The 21,843-nt window shown below is 36.1% G+C and overlaps 1 protein-coding gene across 1 annotated transcript in view; it reads right to left on the bottom strand.

Moving 5' to 3' along the window:
• Positions 1–21,843, bottom strand: part of INVS (inversin) — a gene marked incomplete at its 3' end in the record, with an annotated part of 86,092 nt that overhangs the window by 50,206 nt on the left and 14,043 nt on the right. Inside the window, exon 3 of the mRNA XM_080364279.1 lies at positions 3,773–3,946. Coding sequence (XP_080220405.1) covers positions 3,773–3,946 — 174 coding nt within the window. The remainder of the gene's footprint in view (positions 1–3,772; positions 3,947–21,843) is intronic.

Below are 21,843 nucleotides of genomic sequence, written 5' to 3'. Positions count from 1 at the left end.
TAGTGATGTTCATAATTAGAGGCTTTTTTAAACAGTGAAGTGTTGGTATATTAACAGGTATTTTATTTCTCAGACACATCCCTCCCAACTGCCGAGTACCAGAGGGTTGTAAGATACAGAATGAACTTTATTCCCCCCATCTCACTTCCCTCCCTGCCCCTGCAAAATAATATGTGGCACTTTGATTTGAAAATGGAGAGAAATAACTGTTGTGGGACATTTGTGTGTAAGCCTACAACACCCTGTATTAACATCCTTGAAAAGTGAGAATGTATGAGTTCAGTATTGTTTCCTTAATATCTCTGTAGAGTAGGAAGGCAAAAATAAGCCTATTTTTTGTTTATTGCTTTAAGCTGTTAGTTTTGTACCATGGTGACATAACACATTTTTGTCCACTTGATAGTTCACTGAAAAAGAGGTCATTTAAAGACATAACTGGAGGGGCTGCAAGGAAAGGTCTGATAACTGTCACCACATGCAACGACACACTGCCTAGCACCGTAAAGCATGTTCAAACCATTACAGTCTGTCAGGATTTGAACTGAAAAGGCTTCTAGCAGGAGAAATTTGTAATAAGTTAAGAAATGTTTTTTCTTAAGTGGAGCTGACCAGTATCGCTAGAAACTGATGGCTGCAATGAAAGTAAAAACTTTTGATTACCAGGAGGCCAATGTAGTTTTGGTTTACTGTTCTATCTCACCTACAGTCTTCTTTTCACTCAGTTGCCTACATGGAAGTAGATGTAAAAGACAGCTGTTCTCTCACATGTTCAGGAATTATATTTGACAATCTTGATATGCATAGTTGCAATAAGGGAAACAAATAAGATATATGCCCAAAAGTGTTGAACTTGTTGGACCACCTTTCATCAACCTGAATTCCATCTTTGCTACTGTGACTACTGATGACACAAACTGGAATCAAAGTGCTCTGCGTTTTGTGGGAAATCTGGCAATGCTTTAATACTGCCTTGGAAATCTGCTAAACAGCAGACAACGTTCCTAAAAGATTTTGGCTGGTTACCATGTACCTTTGTTAATTAATTAACATGGTCAGGAAGTCAGCATGACCTCTCCAGAATGACTGCTGTACTGATAGCCATGGTTTCCATGATACGTGTTAGAATACCCTGGAAGGCAACCAGTTGATTTCTAGGGCACAGGCTGCTTCAACTCCATTATTCAGAGGGGATGGAAGATTCATTTTTTGGAAACTGGGCTTGCAGCTATCTTATCCTGCTTTCTAGATGATAAAATCAGACAGCATTTTCAGAGTGTATACAGTAACACCACTAGCAAGTCCAGTCCCCTTCTCTATGTCCTCTTGTGGTAGAATGAAACCTACGACATGAGATATGGAATGATGACTTCCACTAAAACCAGCCTTGCCAAGCTGATATGTTGATTATTAGCTGATCCAAATACACTTGATCAGGGCACTTACATTTGAATCAGTGCTAGATTAGCGCCCAGTGGGGAGATTTTCTGCACCAGCTCCAAGATCACTTACAAATTGTACGAAGGAGAACTTCCTGCTTAATACTTAAAAAGCCTTCATCATCAGCAACAGTTCTAGTCGTATCTGACACCATGCCCACCTCGCTAACAGTAGTTACATAATTGGTTTTTGGCCTTCTTTTTGCTACATATACTCACAGTATCTCACTTTGTGTTACTATATCCTTGGAGGAAAAAAATGGGCTTAGGGAACATTCATATCTCTGGATTCTTTGAAAGAAGTTTCTTTCAGGTTTCAGTATACATAAACTGCTAAAGCACATGAAATTTAAACCAGATATTTCCAGATAAACTGGTCCACAATAGTTACTAGAAATCCATCTACTAAAGGTAATGTGATCAGCTCCCAAAAAGAACATGTATCGAGCATTCTGACAAGAGGTGCACCTGTTTTGTTCAAAACCTCTGTGAAAACACCAGTTTTAAATCAAGTATTGCTAAGCACTCAAACTTATGAACCACAGTGATCTGAGCAACTAAAAAAATACAGTTATTATACGCTAAATAATTATTCCTTCTTTTAAAATGGGTTAGTGTGCTATTACTACAGACTGGCAGCCCTCTCTCTATGAATAGTAAATCAATTAAGAACCATATGAGTTTCCTTTTAAGATCTGTCATCTCTTCTGGCTGGTCATTTTAATGACAGTCCTTTCTCACAAACATCAGCAGATTATTTCCTGAGGCTCTTTGAAGTCAGTGTGCTCCTGAAGCAGGCTCATTTTATGGATGTGGTAGAGCATTACTTGACTTTGCAAAGGGACATCAGACAACTCATGGTGGTAGATGCACTATATGATGTACCTGGAAAGTCACCTGTAGATTTCCTGGCCTTTCAAGCAACTGTTGTCACTACAGATGCAGAATATTAGTCTCAAGGACTTTTTTCCAAGAAGGTAGTAATGTAAAGCCCTGAAGATGTTAAGATTACATTTTCTCCTGAGGAAGTCTGCAGTTTCACAAAACAAATGTTTACGTGACTAACCAATGCTCTGTTTGAAATGAAAGTTTCATGCTAGAATGTCAATCAACTTTATTATCACATGCCTCTCACTAAGCCATGCATTCATGGAAGCAACTGTGTACGTGCATTGATAGCAGATCTTCTGCTGCCAATCGGTCCGTTTAATAATAATAATAATATTGATAACAATAACAATTTTTTGTTTTTAAACCCACTTGATACTTTTTATTGTCCCTGTTAGAAAATCTTCTCGATAAATGGCATCACATTCTACCCCAGGCCAAAAAGTTATGTACAACTAGGGGACTCTAAAAATTGACCATTTTTGCTTGCAGAGATACAGAAAAAAAGGACAGTTGACCAGAGAGATTTAGCTTATGGGTATTTTTAACCTTGGACCACCCTTGCAGATGGAAGTGAAGGAGAGGAAATGAAGGAGTAAATTTGAGCCAGGAATAAAAGGGGTGGTAGTGGTTTGAAGGTGTTCAGTCTCTCTTTCTCACTATGTAATAGTATTTTGAATGGCAACAAATGAAACTCATTTTCTTTAAGTCAGTCTGTTGCGCCCATGACAGTAACTAGTGAGCAATCTTCCTGTCCTTATGTCAAACTACAAGCTTTCTCAATTTATTTTCTCCATCTGTCCCATTGAAGAGGTGGAGCAAGGGAGTGGCTGGGTGGCCATTTGGCTGCTGGCCAAAATTAACCCACCACACATTTCTAAAATGTGGACACCTCTGTTGATCCTACCACCATTTTAGTGGCCCCAATTGATCACCCAGTGTTAGAAAGGATGTCTGCCAACAGTAAACCTGCATTCAGCTCAGCACCAAAGGAATTTCCTCTATTTTCTGGTTTTTAATTGATAAATACTTTGAAGGCCATTTGCACAAAGTTTTCTAGTGACTCTTATCATTAAATGATACTAAATGTAGGGTTTTTCCAAGGAAGAAAAGCAAGATAAGCACATGCTATCCAGTTTCTAACAAGAATCACAATTTTACAGAAAGACCTAGACCTTAAAATCAGTGCTTTTTGAATCCTCTATTATTCTATGTACTCTCAACAAGAATGCCAATGAATTCAGTGGAATGAACTTTCACCTTATTATCATCAGGAAAATATTAATATTTCTAAAGGTGATTATTAGATTACCAGCGTTAGCCACTATTTTGAAGACTCAGAAAAAGTTTGTTATGACAGAAATAGTTTTTCACACACAACTATCTGAATGTAATAATGATTTCTAAAGTTGCTACAAGTGTTGTCTTAAAATAAGTAGTATTTTTACCTTGTTTCTGTCCTGCGTATCCACTTCTCCAGGTGCCATATGTTTTAGCAATAGAGCTAAACATTTTGGGCTTTTGTGACGTGTAGTTAAATGTAATGGTGTCATATCCTCCAAGTCCTTCTGCATCCAGTTCCCTCTACGAGCCAGTAAAAGTTTCATGAAGCGGTAATTTCCCTGAATAAGGAAAAACATCAGAAATTTATTCCAATTTATAAAATCAATTAATGATACTGTTCAGATATATTTAGTGTTGTATTACAGTGCCTAAAAAAACCCTACCAAACAGCTCTAGGGTTTGGAAACAGCTAATATGTATTTTTTGTTAAAAAAAATTTCTCTCTTGATTTTTAAGTCTGTTTTTCCATTTGGTATTAGATACATATCTTCCATTAGTGGAACGTGTAAGACAGGGTTCAGTAATACCAAAAATTCTGCAATATTGTCAGAGTTTCCTGACAGTTCAACCTCAATAGACATCATGTAAAAACTAAAATAGGACCATTACATGCTAGTTTCAGCAAGGTAGCCAGTTATCAGATTAGGAATAAAGCTAAAGACAAAGAAAGATTACAATTATCAAAATGAAAGTAACAAAAATAACAGAGAACAACTCAGGGAGATAAAATGTACTCATCTGAATTAATAACAAACATATAGAAAAGTGATTGTTTCTTAAATTTTTAAATTAGGAACTGTATATGAGTTTTGATCTGTTATATGCATGATAAATGGATGGGATAGCTAGCTTTGCAACACATTTTAAATACTTAACACTCTGGACTTAATAGGTTTTCAAAAGAAATAATGTAGTAATGCTCCAGTGACTAATGACTGAGGATGGATCCCAAGGGAAAACAATCCAGTTTTATTTCTCAAATCATTGAAGAAGCCGGCCAAAAACTAAAGATATAATAATGAAATTGTGAAGATGTTGTCGTGCTTTAAGCCAGCCTTGACCTGCTGCTGCCCCTTGCTTGGAGATTATTCTCCATATAACTGAGTTCCTACATATGACACTTCGATGCTTCCAATTCAGTACAAAGCCTCTTGGGTTTTCCAAACCACCTTCAGCAATTGAGTTTTAGTGGAGGACCAGTAAGAGCTGGAAAAATAACTCATTAAAGCAAAACATCAGGATCTACTTCATGTGACCATGTTTTAAATATCTCTATTCTTTTTCCACCCTAATATCTAACCTTTCCTAAAGAGAAAGGGGTGTGCTGTCTCACAGTTTTACTCACTGTCTCTCATATTAGTTTTTGCCAATTTCACATATTGACAGTTTAAATGAAAGTATCAATTACCCATAAACACAATGAAAATAGAAAGCTCAGAAGGGAAGATAAATTAGTATAATTCCTTCTACTCAGGGAAAAGCTGCAGCTTTTTTTTTTTTTTTTTAGATGAAGCTTTATTAGGCAATGAACACAGAAAAGATGGCACCGAAATCAATAGCAGTCATGTCTTTGGATTCTTCTGCTTAGGGAACTACCTGCAAATTAACATATATCAGTCTGTTACAATTCTTTTATAAATCCTGGATGTTAACTTAGGCCCGTTAGGGTGTCTTTGGAAAAACAATGGAAAAAAAAGCCATGTAGACAAGTGCAAGCAGAGCTAATGAATGAGGGGCACTTCCGTGTATCTTAAGACTCAGTAATGTGAATTGCTTTGTCAGCAGAACAGCAGGGTGGAGACAGGCCAAATGATTCGAGACCCCCACAATATCCAGTGCTAGGGCATAAAATATCCTGGTTTCTTTTCCCATAGCAGACAGACATCAGAAGGGCAGATTTTATATATGTTACTGTTCTGTTCTTTGTCTAATAAAAATGGAAGGGTTGAGCTTTATGTGGGCAGAATGGATTTCACCAAGTATGCCTAAAATAAATGTGATCTTTTTTTTCCTGCTACACTATTTTATTTTAAAATACAGAACAGGGAGAGCAAATAATGAATGAGCTCAGACAAAATAACCTCTTCATACTTCTACAGTTTATGGCCATCAGTCCTTGCTCTTCAGTGAAAGCCTACAAGAAAACTCTGCCAAAAACCTTACCACAAAACTGCCTGAAAGTGCAAACTTCTCTTGCCAGAGATGGCGTGGCTACTGTGCTCTTCAACAGCATTCACACCAAGTAGTGAGTGACTAGTTCTCTTTCTTCTGCTGGGTGCCAGGGGAAGCATAACCGTAGGGTTTTGTCCCTTTAATGCACAGCCATGCATCAAGGCACACACAGAAGTGCAAAGGTAGAACAGCATAATGTCTGCACAGCTACTAATCCACACAATATACTCAAAATGAATTAATAATACATTCGGGAATGAGTTAGGGATGAGAAAACTCCTCATTATTGTCATTATATCTTAACATGTAAATACAAGATGAACTTGCAAAACTCATTAAAAATAAAAATACCGAGCAAAAAAATCACAGTGTATCATGATATGATTGGTAATTAGACTTATGAGAATATTAGCCTTGGAAAAAATATGGCTGGTTTTCTCCATCAATGCATTTGTTTTGTTTTCAGTATTTCCTGCTCAATGTGCATGCATATGCTTGAAAGAAAAAAAAATGATTTTGTCTTGTTGATGGAAATTTATTGGAAGATTTACAAGTATATTGTGCTTTTTGAATGAATTCAGCTGAAAAAAAGAGAATCGAAGTTAAAATAATACATAAAACTAAGAGAACATGCATTTTTATTATTAGAGTTTCTTTCCCTATACTCTGTTTTATTTTTGCTGTTACACATTCTTCCACCAATTACTACTATACTATTCTGTTGCATGCTTAGCCACCAACAAATCCCTCTCCTTAGGAAATGAACCTGTAATAAATCCCCTCACTTGGAAACACAAAAGATTCTGTTTCTTCCAAATGATTTAAGATTTTTTTTTTAAATACCACCATAGAAAACACCTGTACTTACATTACTTATTTGCAATGATCTTATCCATGCTCCTACTTCTGACTGCTGTTCTTTAGTAATACCATGAATGCTGCTGTGCTCCTTTCACTCCTTAGAAAATAGCAGCATCCCTATTAATGTAAAAATTCCCCACCTTCAACTGATTACTGTTTAAGTTTGTAAATATGCAATGTATCAACATGTCCTGAAGGCAGATTTAATTTAGGTCTTTCTAGGTGGAGGGGTAAAATGTATGCTTAATCTGAAGAGCAGCTACTAGCCAAATTCCTTCATTTTTATAAAACTCTTGTGTACAATGAGTCTTTAAACTGGCTAGATTTAACTCAAAGAAAATGCACTTGATTTGCCTAAAGATTCCCAGGCATGATGAAGCACTTTGGGTCAGTTGCCCCACTCTTAACATTGGTAGTGTCTCTATAATGATTCTGTTACACTCTGAAAACTTTATGAGCAAACAGAATTAAATACTGGTATAGAAAACTCAGTTCCTGGTAGCCAAAATTTACTATTCCAATGCTGATTCTTGAAATTCCTTTATCTTCTATTAAAATTCTCTTCAGCCAAGGCTCAAATCTGTATGAAAACTATAGCACAGTTTCAGAGAACAGCTGACAACTAATTTCAGCATAATCAGAAGAAATACTTCTGCTGTTTCAAAAATTCAGCCGCATATACTGACTGCAATGGAGTATAACGCAGTTGTTGGCATACAGATCGCTCAAGAAGCAATCACTGCTCTGTCATCAAGTAGTGTCTTTGAAAAAATTTCTGGACCCCAAGCTTAACAGCTAAGCAGCCAGAAAAACTTTCCTTTCCTGGAATGTTTCAATAGACACAAGAGCAATGGAAGAAACATCTTAGATGGAATCAACGAACTTACCAGAATTCAGATTATCCCTGAAATTGGGAAAAATACTCCCAAAATTGCATATTCATTCCAAAAAAAACTCTGTCTAGTCTTTTCAATATGACTTTATTGCCAGGAACAGGTTGCAGTGGGAAAACTCTTTTCTACCTGCTTTTCCAGGCCTACAAAATAATGTGTTTATTTCTTCATCCATATGCCTTCTTCATCCTGAATCTTAGACAAACACAGAGCTAAAACCAAACTGCTGTAGCTAATCCTGTTTCTTGTGAAAGGTTTTATTCTTTGTGTAAGCAAAACTCTCCCAGAAATTTCTTCGCATACATGAGTGTTAACCTCCTTAACAGGTGACAGGTTATTGTACCCTCAACCATGAGATATCACACATGTGACTCGAAGAGCCAGCCAGCTTAACCTGCCAGCAGAGAGGTCACACACAGGGCTCTGCAGCATTTGGTAGAAGCCTGGCAATGCCAGCAATAGCAGGTGGGACCACCGTGCAGCTATCAGAGGATAAAAGAAGAATGACAACTGCAATTAATATTTATGGGAAACATCTTACTACCTTTCAGCTGGCTAAAATCTGATGCTTTTCTGATTCAGAACTGAAAAGAGTATGGTTCCTCTAAATTGTATGACATTTTCTTTCTATGAACTCAAAGTCATAGTCTAGAACAGCAATAGGGACATTTAAAGTAACATTACATAAAATATAGAAATGTAAAAACCTGGATTACTGACTGTTGTTACTTAAAACAGGAGGAATCAGTATAACCTTAACATCAAGTATGCATATATGGAAATCAAGTTTCATCATAGACGTCTCCTGGATAGTCATTAAGTAGATAGTGGTCCAAACACTTCACCAAACTACAGATAACACCAAAAGACAGTAGACAAGTAACACTTATTAATAGGACAGGAACCAACCCTCTTAATCTGTTAATATTCTTTCTCCTTGTATTACTCCCATTGTATATGGCTAAGACTCACTAAGTTGATATCCCTCTCCTGTACCAGATGTGGTTCTAGAAGAAATGGGAAGGATAAAGGGAAGGGAGAAATAGAACTATTTCATCTAAATACTAAATGAATGACATATCAGTAGTCCAGATTGCCATTTATTATGCACTGACAATCAGGAAGATTTTGCAGAATCCCAAATAAAATTCTCCCAGGCACATAATGATTGATTAATGACACTGCAGAATTTTGCATAGCAAACAGTTAAGTATTTCAGAGACACACAAGCTTGCTTTAAAGAGTTCACCTAGGTTCTAGAAAAATTCTGCTTATGCGCAGAGCTCTCTGAAAATTTATTTCCCTTCTCATCTCACTCTTTCTTGGTGAGTTAACTTGGTCTTTATAGAACCATGTGCTTCTATGCTCTGACTAACCACTCCTCCTACTCTGTACTGTGGATTTACCTCTGAGGCTGTACATTCCATCTTTGGATTTTAAAAACATACTACATAGGTATATACTACATAGGTAGATAAATATAACACCATTTTATAAAAGGAGAAACTGAGCTGTACAATATAAGGCTAAGAGTCAGAGGAATATATCAACCTCACCAAGCATCAAAGGCACATCCGTAGACAGGTGACCATCACCTTGTCATCAGTGGGTTAAAAGAGGCCAACAAATATAGAAGAATTGCTTATTTCCCTATTCATCGCTGAGACTACATTTTCAAGAAGCATAACAACTCTAATCCATCTGAAATATTTAACATGACTCTAAAGGCTGATTTGTAATCATTTATAATGTAGTGCACACAAGCTGACTACTGACTGTTACAGCACAACTATACCTGGGTTTTGGAATACCTATAAGAGGCTTGTGAAAACTGCAAGCGAGTGGTAAAATAAAAGTTCCCACAAAAGCAGAAATGTAAAGGTTGACCTGTTTAAAGGGGTGCGTTTGAAGAGAACAGAGGAGGAGTAACAGTGCAACAAAGTCCACCATCCATGACAGTGGGGATTTCGGAGATTTGATAATTACACATTCCACCATAGTTTAATAATTTATTAACTTATTAAATTTTGATTTTTGAAGTATATTCATTATTAATTAAGTGGGACTTATGTAAGACATTTTAGCACAATTTTCTCAGTATTCTTTTGTGAAAAGAGAGACTATTAAACAATCAATAACTCCTCTTCAGAGGAATGTAATTTATAATTCAGTTACCTTTACTCTTTCACAAGCAGAACACCACAAAATTATTACAGTTGAATTAACTGCAGAGATAAAACAGGTCTGCTTTTCTAATACTACACCAACTGTAGTGTAGGTAATGATTATACTTTCTATGTCTTTAAATATTACTAATGTTTTAATTTTCCTTTTTAAACTCATAAATAATTTTTTTAGAAGTATAGTTTGATACATAGCAGCTTGAGAGCGGGAAAAAAAATTGTATCATAGGTTATTACTTATAAATTCACTCATGTACACTGTTCCTTTGGTTTATACCCAGTTTGGGGCAGAACGAGAACTAGAAAGGTGCATGAAAATTTAGCATACCAGGCCACTGATGTCTTTTTCCAGATAAGCACATTCTGCCCAAACATAGTAGTTTTCATTCTAAGGTAACCAAAAAAAGAGAAATAGATTGCTATGAATTTTTAACAGTCAGATTAGATATTAAACCTTTTAAATCCAGGACTCCTTAAAAGTCAGAGTTAAGATTTAATTATTGCTCATTTCTGAAACACAAAATGGTCTGTACTTTTTCACAGAGACATGCGAGCTTCTACAGTCAGTATAAATCCATACATTGACAAATAACAAATTGTATCGTGCACTCAAGACACTCACTGGGGTAAAATATGAACAACATGAAAGTCATTTAGATTTTAGCTTAAAGCTCAAGCAGCATATAGCACCCACTTTGCACCACATCAGCACACTCTACCAACAGATTAGCATAGATCTGGGAGCAGCCCCTTGCTGTCAGATGCTTTCAAGCAGCAGTGAAAGTCAAAAAACTTGAACTCCTTAATTGCCAGCTCAGCCTTTGAAAGAGAAATATACCCATGAGCTTTCCCTTTAAAACAAAAACAGCAACTGAATTCAACCTGCTTATGTTCACAGAGCAGAAACTGCTGATTTTGACCTACTCAGTCTTACAGGAGATAATCTTTCTGTATACACAAAGATCCATCCCCACTCACTCTCTTTCCTGCAAGGAGGTGCTGAAGAGAGGATGCTTCACCCCACAGATCAACTTGGTCACAATTTTTCAAAACCAGAGAATTTTCATAACTTTGGAAAGAAAAGGGGCTGTGCATGTGGTTTCTTTAGAGGTTCCTGCATCTATTAGTGTCCCTTTGAGAAGAAGCAGATTCTCAGAACATCAGAAACAACTTAGAATGACATGGAGCAGATGAAGAACTTTCTGTCACCAACACCTGCCAGTTTTAGTAGCTTTTCTGGGAACAAACTAAGCACTTACAAAAACAGAAGCTGTGACTATCATACTTCTAATTTGATATATATAGGAACAGAGACTGTTCCAAAAGGAACTGAAATCTATACATCAAAAGGAGCATTTTGATATGCTTATATTATCAGCTAACTGCCAGACATCTGACAAGGATTCTTCAGAAGAGAAGTTATTAAAATAGACAGTAGCAAGTAGATACATTAAACTACAAGTAAGAATTTGTAAATTTATAAATTAACAGCACTTGTGTTGTGAAAAATTATCTCTGCATTGACATATTGAAACACTGATTGAAACACTGATTTTTAATGCACTGAAAATGAACTGGTTACAATAGCTATAGCCCTTGTAAGAGCTACCCTTTAAACATATATGACTGCACCACTCCTATACTCCTTGAATATCAGTAATTTTTTTTTAAACAGCTCCTGAAAAAAAGAAAAAAAAAAGCAATATAGCTACTTAGAACCTCAATTTCTAGTGAAAATGAGTAAATTTGCAATCAATATAGCAGACTATTTCACTGGATACCACATGCAATATTGCCATACAAGTTCAACACACACAATATTCTTATCTGAGCAAATAAACTCATGACAAAGTTTATATAAAGTTTCGAATATGTTTGAATGTTAATACATTTTAATATATTTTAAATTTCAAATGCTATATCAAGAATACACAAAATTAGAATCAGACAAGCTCCCAATAACTTTTTCCCCACAGATCTTCCATAATAAGTATGATTTTGATATGTAAACCATGAATAGGGAAGGAAATACTATTTTATCCATATATCTTAACAGTTGGATTAATATTTCTTCATTAAAGCATAGCACGTGAAAACGTATTGTCACTGTTGAATGAAACCACATCAAAATCAAATGATTTCACAAATTTAAAGTGAGGTGATCGTATTCATCCATCTTACTGCAAAATCCTATGAACGAATACACTGAAGTGTTTCTGTTAAAAATAACAGTTATAAGGACATTCTCAATCCTTTCAAATAGTCCCCTCAACCTTTGGGACACATGGGGCAAGAAGTAGACACTGAAGATGATAATTCTTAGCTCATTTTTGTTGCATACTGTCTACTCACTGTGGTAGTCTATAGTAACTACATTATAGACAAAGTCAGCAGAGGTAGTAGAGAGACTACTCCCTCCTGTCCTGAGCGCTCCCTAATCTGCCGGCAGATGACAGCCAGAAGCCTTGATTTCCACATGTATCTTCAATAAAGCTGCTGCAGAGTGAATGCAAACAACCCAGCTCTGAACAGATGGATGAAATATAATAATGTAAATTTTATTGATTACAGAGAGTTAAATCAGTATTTCTTCTACCTCTGGAACAACTTCAGTCACAACTGGACCAGTTTACTTCAAAAAAACTTGAAATCAAGTGTTTAGGTAGTTTTAATTTGAGCAAAACTAAACAGTTTAAAATAAAAAATAAAATAAAAGTAAGTAAAAGAAAATCTTCAGGATTGTTGTTTTAAACATAACCCTTAACAGTTGAACTATACAGCTTTGAGAAAAAATCTGTAAGCAATATATTACCTCTGTGTGGGCAAGGATGATGCCATATCTTCTATCTAACAAACCACTAGCAGATTTAAATACAGTATCCTTTGCTAATCCTTTCAAGTCAACCATGGCAAAAACATCACTGATTTTGACAACGGGTTAATCTCTACAAATTAGCCTTTTAGCATCCTAGACCCAAAAGGAAAGCACTCAACTGGAGAGAACCTCTCAGCTGGACAGAAACTTTCTTTATCAGTTTCCAAGCTGAATGTGTTTATCTGTCTGGCAAAGCATCTTAGGCAATCAATCCATCAGCCAAGAACATCGGTACAACTTGCGGCCAGTTCCGATTATCAGACACTTGGACTGAGAGCAAGGCAGTGACTGAGCTTGGAGCACTTCTTTAGCTTTAGCCTCTTGCAAGATTGGCTGCAGTATCTTGGTTTCCATAGGAATAGAGAGAACTATTAACTGGCACAGAGTCAAAGAATACAACAGAGAAGACAACTGACCAGTGCTGTAAAAGACAAGGTAAAACTGGTTCCCAGCATGAGCTGAAGGAAAATAGGTGTTTGCATCTTACAGCCTTTGACCTCATTCATCCACGGTCTGCACGTATTGTTTCTGTGCAGTGTTCTTGGCTCCTTGGCTCTAAATTTTATGGTCTACCATAGCGGCCTTCATGTAAAAAAAACCCAACACTTCAAGGATGAAAAATGCAATTAGCATTCTCATTTCCAGTTGATCTCTTCTACTGTTACTGAACTTGTTTTCCTATAGTGTTCTTTTCAAGTCATTCAAGCAGAAGTACCCACAACACACAGACCCTGAGGATTTATGAGAAAACCTGAGACACATCACCTATATCTGCAGGGTCATGGCACACCTCTTAATAAAGAATCAAAGATTAAGTTTAAAAAAAATAGAGTATTTAATAAAATATTGTGATTTGAAAGATTTGGCAGCAAGTACTGAAGCCCTCCTCCCCAAAAATACGAAAAAATAGTTAGGACATTAATTTTCTTAATGGCTTTAAGTTGAATAGCCTTGAACTAAGAGTAGTGTTAAACACTTAAAAAAATACATCCCTGAAATATATGTCTTTCTTTTTAAAAATGGCTTTTCATGTATTCACATTCTTCTTGAACCCTAGTAAAGTTTTTATTTATGACTTCTTCCAATTTTTAGTAATTATCTGTATACCTCACATAACTGATGTCTTGCAGATGTCCAAGTCTCTTATTGCTTAGAGACATGCTTAGAGACATACATAATGTCTCTTAAACTTCTCACCTCTCTTCCAGAAACATCAGACAAGTTAGCATGGTTGCTCAAAAGCATTTTAGGAAGACAAAAAATTTCTCCATAATCTGCTTACACACAGAAATGTTTAAACTGAAGCAACAATGCTTGCAAAATGAAAACTTTGCGCATATGCTCATTTTTTAGCATATCTTCCCAGAATTTTTTGTTATTACTGTGATTGCTACTTTATCAGAAAATAAATCTATGTCTTTTGATTGATTTAAATATATTTCAAACATCTTGAGTCCTATAACAAACAACTGTGTGAAATAATTACAGAACTATATACCAAATCGATTTATGAGAAAAGTTCTCCAGACACAGTGAAGTTTCCAGAACTGTTACAGAAGTAGACAGATAACTTGTAATGAAAATAATGTGCAATAAAGGTAGGTTTACCCTTACTTTAATTAATTATTGAGACACTTGAGACTACTTTTATACACTGCAGTATTTCATAGCTTCATTAGACACTATAGTGATGTTTGTGATTTAAAATGAAGTCAGAATCTACTTACAGTACTGGTAAATAAATCAAAGCCTTAGTAAGCTACTCAAACTACATCCTAGCAGTAATAAAAGTACTGGATTTATTTCTCTTTCTTCAGCCTATAGGCATTTAAAATAACAATTCAAGCTTGGTGTTTCTTAGTCTTTTCCAAATCTATACCATTCTAACAGAATACTGAAAAAACATGTCCTATGTACATATATATATTCATGTTTAAATGTTCCCCTCAGAACGCTGGACATATGCAGATGATATTCATAACATAAATCACTTAATATTTCAGTAGATACCATTCTCATTAATAAAAAATAGTAGCATTCTTCATTAATTCTTCATTAATAAAGAAATGTGCAACAAAAAAGGGTTCCAAACTGCTATAGACAGAGACCAAAAAATGACAATTTTAATAGGTAAGTTAAACTACTTTTATATATTATGATATGCTGAAATTAGCTGTTGCTTTCCAGGAAACAACATAATTTGCTTATGTAGTTTATACATATCCATTTTCACTTGAGTGTGATTCATCTAATTCTCTTTAATCAACAATTTAACCAACTGTTTGCAGACAAAGAGAGAGACAAATGAAAGATTAGTGCTCCTGGAGTTTGTGGCTGGCCACAAGATCTGAATTTATTTTTCAAACACCTTCCATAGCAATAGCCTTGCATGCTGAAGACATTCTATCTAGTGCACTATTGATCCAAATGACAAGCCTGAGCATCAGATTAAGGACATGTCAGACACCTGATAGAAGATTCCTGGAGAATGCAGCAGAAAGGTGTCCTGTTTCAAAATGATCTATTGCTCCTACTACATTTTTGAAGTGTATACGGAAACATTTAACATAAAACTAATTCGCTTAAAACTAGAATAACATTTTTAATCAGTGAAAACAAATACCTTCATTTTTTATTACAGAATATCTGGAAAAAGTCGCCTCATTCAAAATAAAAATCACCAAACAGCTCACAAAACTGGACTAAACCAAACTGATGATACTAGGAAAAGCCCTGTTTTAATTTGTCAGTGCCAAATCTGGTCACAAACAAGCAAGCGGTTTCTCAGTCCCAACAATAACATTGCTTCTCGTAACCATTAAAGATCAGTTGTGAGGTCAGCTGCAAAGGGGCAATTAATGCAAAAATGATGTTTCAGAAAGGACACTCAAACAGGGAGATGTCTTTGCCTGTAAAGGTATTTTTAAGGTATAGACTTGGCAGCAGACATCAATGTCCTGGGAGAAAATCCGGACAAGTCTCTTGTGCACCAAGGGATGCCACAATGCTAAACGTGCTAAAGGAACAGCAATAAGTGAAACAAAATTAAATCCATCCAGATCTGAACCATAACACTTCACACACAGTAAGGACCATGCTTAAGAGGAAACCCATTTTTAAGATGTAATCATTAAAGTTCAAATGCTAGAGAAATTTCGTGTATCCTCTGAATAAAGCAAAATGAGAGAGAGAGGGGGGACAGCTGTTTCATAACAGCCTGTACAAGAGAGCTAGTAATTGAAAACCAGGATATTTAAGATAGCTTAAATCAGCTGAACATCAAGTGACATGGAATAATGTTCTGTAGAAAAAGCAGTGCTCATGCCCGCACAAAGTACTTACCTTTGCTGGACAAAATTTTGCCTAACTTTCCTAAAGTACATCAGCATCCTCTTCAGTTCTAGCCTGTCTTCCCAACAAAATCTCTGAGTTGAAGTTACACACCAATATTTTTTTAGCATTAAGTCCTCACATGTTTGGTTTTTTTTAGGATAGGATCACTCTGCCTTGTCATTTTGGGAACTGATATTCTTCATAAACTAATACAAATTATTTATTGTTAGCAGCCTGAAAAATTATTGCTATGGAAGAAGACTTAGATAAGATCAGAAAACATGACAATGGTTAAGTCATCAGCCAGAAGTTCTTCCAAATTTTCCTCACAAAAGTACGACTGTGAGTTTGATAGATGAAAATGAAGCAATTCTACCAGCTGGCTGTAGAGATATTTAAGATATCATTCCATATGCTATGCAGAATTAGTTCCTTTTTACTGAGAAACACAACAGAAGCAGAGCTGCTCTGTGTTCTGCCACCATGGCTTGCACTTGATTCATATTTTCAAAATCTTTTAGAAAATCACTGCAGTTGGAGACATTTCTTTTATTATTTTTAATGAAATTTCAAATGCTTGAGATCAAGACTGCCCAACAGAGGCACTAGTATGATAATACAATGTATGTTTTGAGCCTGACAATATCCTCTTCATCAGTTTGAATCATGAAAGCTTATTTCAAGCACAGAAAACATGGTAGAAGATACAAAGCCCAACAAAGGAAAGGGGGAGAGTTAGCGAAGCAAAAAGCAAAGCAGAGATGCACAGAACTGAAATTACATGGTGCTTCAAAATGAAAGAGAATAGTTTGTACAATGAAAATAAGTCAATTAGGTTAATAAAAATAGCTGTGACATCACTGGAGGAAAAGAGAAAGAAAATATCACCAATAGACTAGGAAGGGGAGAAAATGGGGAAATAACAGATCATTGCCTTGGCAAAGAAATTGGAAAAAAAAAAAAAGGCCAAGGATTTTGGTAGCAAGTGCTAGGTAAAGCTCTAGAAATTAAGATACTGAATTCTGACATCCTTCTTGTCACAAATAAGCTCATCTTATCACAGCACTTCTATAGCACACACTACACCACAGTGTGGAAACACTGGGTCAGCTCCATGGCTATTATGGGCACTGAAGCCAAACTGGCCACAGCACCGTAACACTTCTCTTGCAGCTCAGCGGTTTCAGCTATCTCCAACACACACAAAGCCGCGAGAGCAGCCCACGATCTCAGTTCTTCATCTGTCCTTCCTATAGCTCACATCAGACGGTTAAATGTGATTAAATCAATTATACAGACTCAAAAATATCACGATTGTACAGAGTTGGGGAAACAACGAAACAAAACAGAGAGAAAGATGAGGCAGGAGAACCAGATTATGAGAAAAGTCTGAAGTTTAGTTTTGATAAAGCCTAGACTAGAAGTGATAGAGGTACAATACCTCTCAGACAACTAATTGCAAAAACGAAAATCATTCAAGACCCACAAATCCAGACTCTTACACAAAGATGGGCTTTTGAGAGCACGACACTCAAAGGGGAAAAAAATCCCTGATTTCTGACACTTCAGCCATTGAAACAGGGTAAGAGATAAACCGTTCAAGACTTCTGCTTCTGAAATACACCATTGTACTAATCTACAAATATAAACCTGAGATTAAGGATGGGTTTGCCAGTATTCACAGCAGATCACCAGTAAATACGATTTCGTGAGTCCAAATGGCCATCAATAAGTGGTGCAGAAGAGCGTGGAGCAGCAGGGGAATCAATCCAAACTGAAACACCAATAGCAACCCACTAGTTTACAACAAATGATCAAACCCAGGAAAAAAACTGTGAGATTTCAAAAAATCTGCAAGCTTATAAAAAAGAAGAAAACCATAAATTTGTCTTCTTGTTTAATTAGCTGATACAAAAATAATTTCACCAGCCCACCCCCCACAAGACTGCTTTTTCAAGGTCATCAGTAGTTAAGGATGCTCCTTATAACAGGTGGCCAGTTGTATTGGTAACTCTGGCCAAGCAGTATACTAATAGACCTCAGGGAAAATATGTTACTTAGAGAAAGGAAATACTGGTATGGTTACAGTTAAGACTTGCTTTGAAAAGAGTGACAAAATAAGATGACAAATAAAGATACCAATATTTTAATAATTTTATAATCAGCAAATCCTCCTTTAAAATCTACTCCTATTATTTATTCTAGTAAGATAAATATTAACACTGTAAACCCCCTGAGATATGAATGTAAAAAAAATATTTGTTCTTCTAGCATAATGGCTCATTGGATTCATCTTCTTTAGAAGAACACAAATCTTTCTCCAAGAAACAGGCAGAGACCAAGGGATCAAAAGCAACAGTTAGAAAATAGAGACAAAATTCAGCTGACAATTTTACAAACCAGTGCAGGACTGGATCATAGTACTTATTCTACTTACAGCAACACTGAAACAACTGATTATATCTCAAGAAACATTGGTACTATCGGACAGCCAAATCTTTACAACAAAACATTAAAATTAAATATTCAGTTTCCTTATGATTTTGCTAAGTGATTCCCTCCATTGGTGGCTATTTTCCTCTCCTATATGATAACCTTCTGCATTTATAGTCCCCATCTGAGTAGTTAAACTGGCTTTTTGTCAAAGCAGAGAACCAGTCAGATTTGGTATCACAGTGCCAAATCTGTTCCACACACATTCTGTCTGTGTGTGTGTGCACCTGAAAGAGTGTGAGATTCAGAGAGTGCCCATCATGCATCCTCATTAACCAGAGAGATCTGTAATTAAAAAAGAAGGGGTTAAAGCGTGTGTTAGCCTATTCTACTTTTCTACCTATTACTTTTTTAAAAGCTTTCATATGTCTTCTTCCTTGTTTCTGAACGCTAACCATCCCTTCTTCCTTTCAGGAAGGCTGACATTTGACAGCTTAACATAGCTGACAGGGTTACCCAACAGCCCACCCTCCCTATTCTCAATCCAATTAGACCTCTAATCCTCCAGATGAAAGGCCCAACTACTCACGTTCCTCATGACAACGACAGCTATTGATTATTTGTCACTACAGCTAACACCTTCTCTGTCGAGGCCACTCTGACAGAAGCAAACCTACCAAATTAGACAGCACTTTATCTGCCCTGGAGGCCAAATGGCACAGCAAGTAAAGGCTAATAAATGGTATAAAAATGAACAAATCATAACATTATGACAGGTTGATCGTTGCCAGCAGCTTCAGAGCTCAAGCTTGATGCTCCGTTAGACCTGTTCCTTCTCTTTTCTCTTCCACTCCTGCTCCAACTTTGACTGAATTAAAGGCCAGAACAATTAAGGCATTTGACCAGCAAAGATAAGCTAGGATAGAAGTATCATCAAGGGACACAAATGTCAATAGCAGACTACCGTTTGTCAATAAAAACATTCCAGAGATGCAAATGCTCGTGACTCTGCTCTCCGCTAGGCTGTACTGACTCCCTTTGTACCGAGCTCTCCTCAAACCCAGGCACAAATGCCGGGAAAATTAACCCCAAAAAACCAAGCTTGAGCTGGGAAGCGTTCTTAGCAGGTAAGAGTCTGCATCATTAAAAAAGGAATCCCAATACCGAGCTACAAGGCAGAGAGATGTTACAGTTGTTATTCCATTTACTATCCATGAAATTTTCCTTTCTTTTCAGTGGAGTGATTTAAGACTGGAATACATAATTTGAATTTATTGTTATAAATTTTCTTCAATTGTTTCTCAAGAAAAAAAAGTCTGTTTCTAGGACAATATGCACTATCTACCAGCATTCGACCTAAAAAAAACCATATAACTCTAAGGCAAACTGAAAAGAAGCGACAAGATTTATTATTCTTGCAGTGGTACTATAAAAAAAAATAACAGCAAGATCAGAGACACGGTCCCTAAACTGAGTCTGTTTAATGCAACAAATGGCAGGAAGAGAACATTTAAGAAAAATGCCAGCAAACCACAACGACCATGGGAACATTGTTAAGATCATGCAAGCACAAGAATAACGTAAGTAAAAATACAAAAGTTCTTGAAATACTTAAAAAGCAATTAGTACTGTCCCGCCACAATTAAATAATTAATTTCTCAACTATGCCAAAAAGAATATTTTTTTCCAGCACGGGATTCCTAGGCTTCTGAAATTGCATACTAACAATAAAATAATATTAAATAAAATTACATTAAAACCTAAATAAAATAAAATCTTCTTTAGCTAAAGAAGGCATAAAACGTGAATATCTGTTATTCTACTTTAAAAAAAAATCTATTTTAACTGAGGAAAATGTTACTGTGTAACATCTACATCATACAGGTACATGAAACTGCATGCAAGCGCAGCATAATGTTATTTTTTAAACTAGAAACTCTGTAAAAATACTTATTTAGTAAAAAAAGTAATCAGGTTATGTAGTATTTGTCCCCAGACTGTTTCACCTTCTCAGGTTTACAAAATACTCTTGTGGCTGAACACGTATTTATGAATCATTTCAACCAGACACAGACAATTAAACTCTTTAACAATGTGCATTTCAGTACAGGAATATCACAAAATATAGATATTAGAATAAATAGTTTGGCAACAGATCGCTTAAGACTACTATTACACTATTACACAAAAATGAACCTACAGGATATTTAGGTAAGTTGGCTCACATGAAACTCAAGCAAACTGGTAAAAATACTGATAGGTTGAAAGTATATATAATATTTCTAGGAATAAACTTAAATTATTCCTATACTGCTTTAAATTGTACTCCAAAGATAAGAAAACACTGCAAAGAGGATACAAATATTTTCATTTTCAAATAAGGTAGTGTACCATCAAGTAGATACGTTTTCATTTACAGTGATCAAACCCATTTTTCATCCCATTCTGTCTTTTCCAAGACCAGACTAGTTCAGAACCCCTCGCACAGAGCCCCCCAGGAGGCTTCTGATGGCAAACCCACCCCAGTCATCCATGCTGGGGAGAACCCAGCAAACTCTTTCCAAACTCTTATTCATACAATTACATTTATGCCTATGGTGGTGACAGTGAGTCCACAGTATTCTCAGGAGCTGTTCAGGTTTTCCAGCATGAAAAATTCCCTTATTGTTTATATTATAAACCTCCTAAATTATATTCACAACCATGGCCTGTTCTTATTTAGCAGATTCTAATTGTCTTTAACACATATCTGATTTACAGAGGAAAGGAATACCTAGCATTCTCTCAGTTTGACTTTACCTAGTTCATTAAAAGCATTCTCATTTGGGCTTCTTTTCTATCATTTTAAGACCTTTTCAGATTTTTTAATCTTTAACAATGTCAGGTAAAACCCAAGGTTATATTAGATGACTAGCTGGTGCCAAGCAGTGAAGAAAAAATACTGTTCTTAATTTCTAATCATACCAGCCAAATCTGTAAATGTCTTTGTATAAGTATTGGACTTATTAATGCAATGCACTGTCCCCCTATCATTATTATTCCTGAGTTTTCTTCTGCAACGTTTATTTATAATATTTGACTTATGATCGCTATTCTTGAAAAGTCTGAATCTTTCCCACCAGTCCAGGTCAGAATCACAAATGATTTACTGCTATGTTTTTCAAGTTGTGTTCCAGGAGACATGCCTCCCTGAGAATCATACCTGAACATCCTTTACACATAGCAAGACCTAACCCATTCACCTTCACAAAAACCTTAGATGTATTTCTTCTTCATTTTACTTTTAAATTAGGTTTGCAACCTCACAGTTAAAACAAAATCCTTCAAAATATGGATGCTGCAACAGCTGACGGTCTGAAACATCGTCTGCCCCAAGCAACTGGAGACCACTTCATCAGCATGTAAATCAGCATTAGGCCAAGAGG

This window comes from Nesoenas mayeri (genome assembly GCF_963082525.1).
Source record: "Nesoenas mayeri genome assembly, chromosome: 2".
NCBI classification, from domain to species: Eukaryota; Metazoa; Chordata; class Aves; order Columbiformes; family Columbidae; genus Nesoenas; species Nesoenas mayeri.
The sequence above is the reverse complement of the archived record's forward strand: the minus strand, read 5'-3'. Positions and strand labels throughout refer to the sequence as shown.